Here is a 231-nt window from a genome sequence, read left to right as displayed (position 1 = left end):
GCATCTGAATCGCCGCCGCACCGTCCGCCGCCGCCGCCGCAGTACCGCCCGACCTCTCCGTCCGGCTTGATATCTGACGCAGGAAGTCGCCGTGTCCTGCGGAGGATGACCACGATGCTGGCGCCCTTGGGTCTCTCGCTGCTGCTTGCGGTCCTGTGTGCGGTAAGCAGGGTTGGCTTTTACTTCCCTATCTTTTTATTTTGGTCTGAATTTTTGCTTTCGTGTTTTCCT

General features: G+C 58.9%; 1 protein-coding gene across 1 annotated transcript in view; it reads left to right on the top strand.

Moving 5' to 3' along the window:
- Positions 1-8: 8 nt before the first annotated feature.
- LOC119593719 overlaps positions 9-231 on the top strand; it is a gene marked incomplete in the record, with an annotated part of 8,047 nt that continues 7,824 nt past the window's right edge. The window contains 1 exon segment of the mRNA XM_037942690.1: positions 9-162. Within this exon segment, the coding sequence (XP_037798618.1) occupies positions 106-162 (57 nt within the window).

The sequence above is a fragment of the Penaeus monodon genome, chromosome 32 (assembly GCF_015228065.2).
Source record: "Penaeus monodon isolate SGIC_2016 chromosome 32, NSTDA_Pmon_1, whole genome shotgun sequence".
Taxonomy (NCBI): domain Eukaryota; kingdom Metazoa; phylum Arthropoda; class Malacostraca; order Decapoda; family Penaeidae; genus Penaeus; species Penaeus monodon.
Note: the sequence above shows the minus strand (reverse complement) of the source record. Positions and strands in the feature narration are given on the sequence as shown.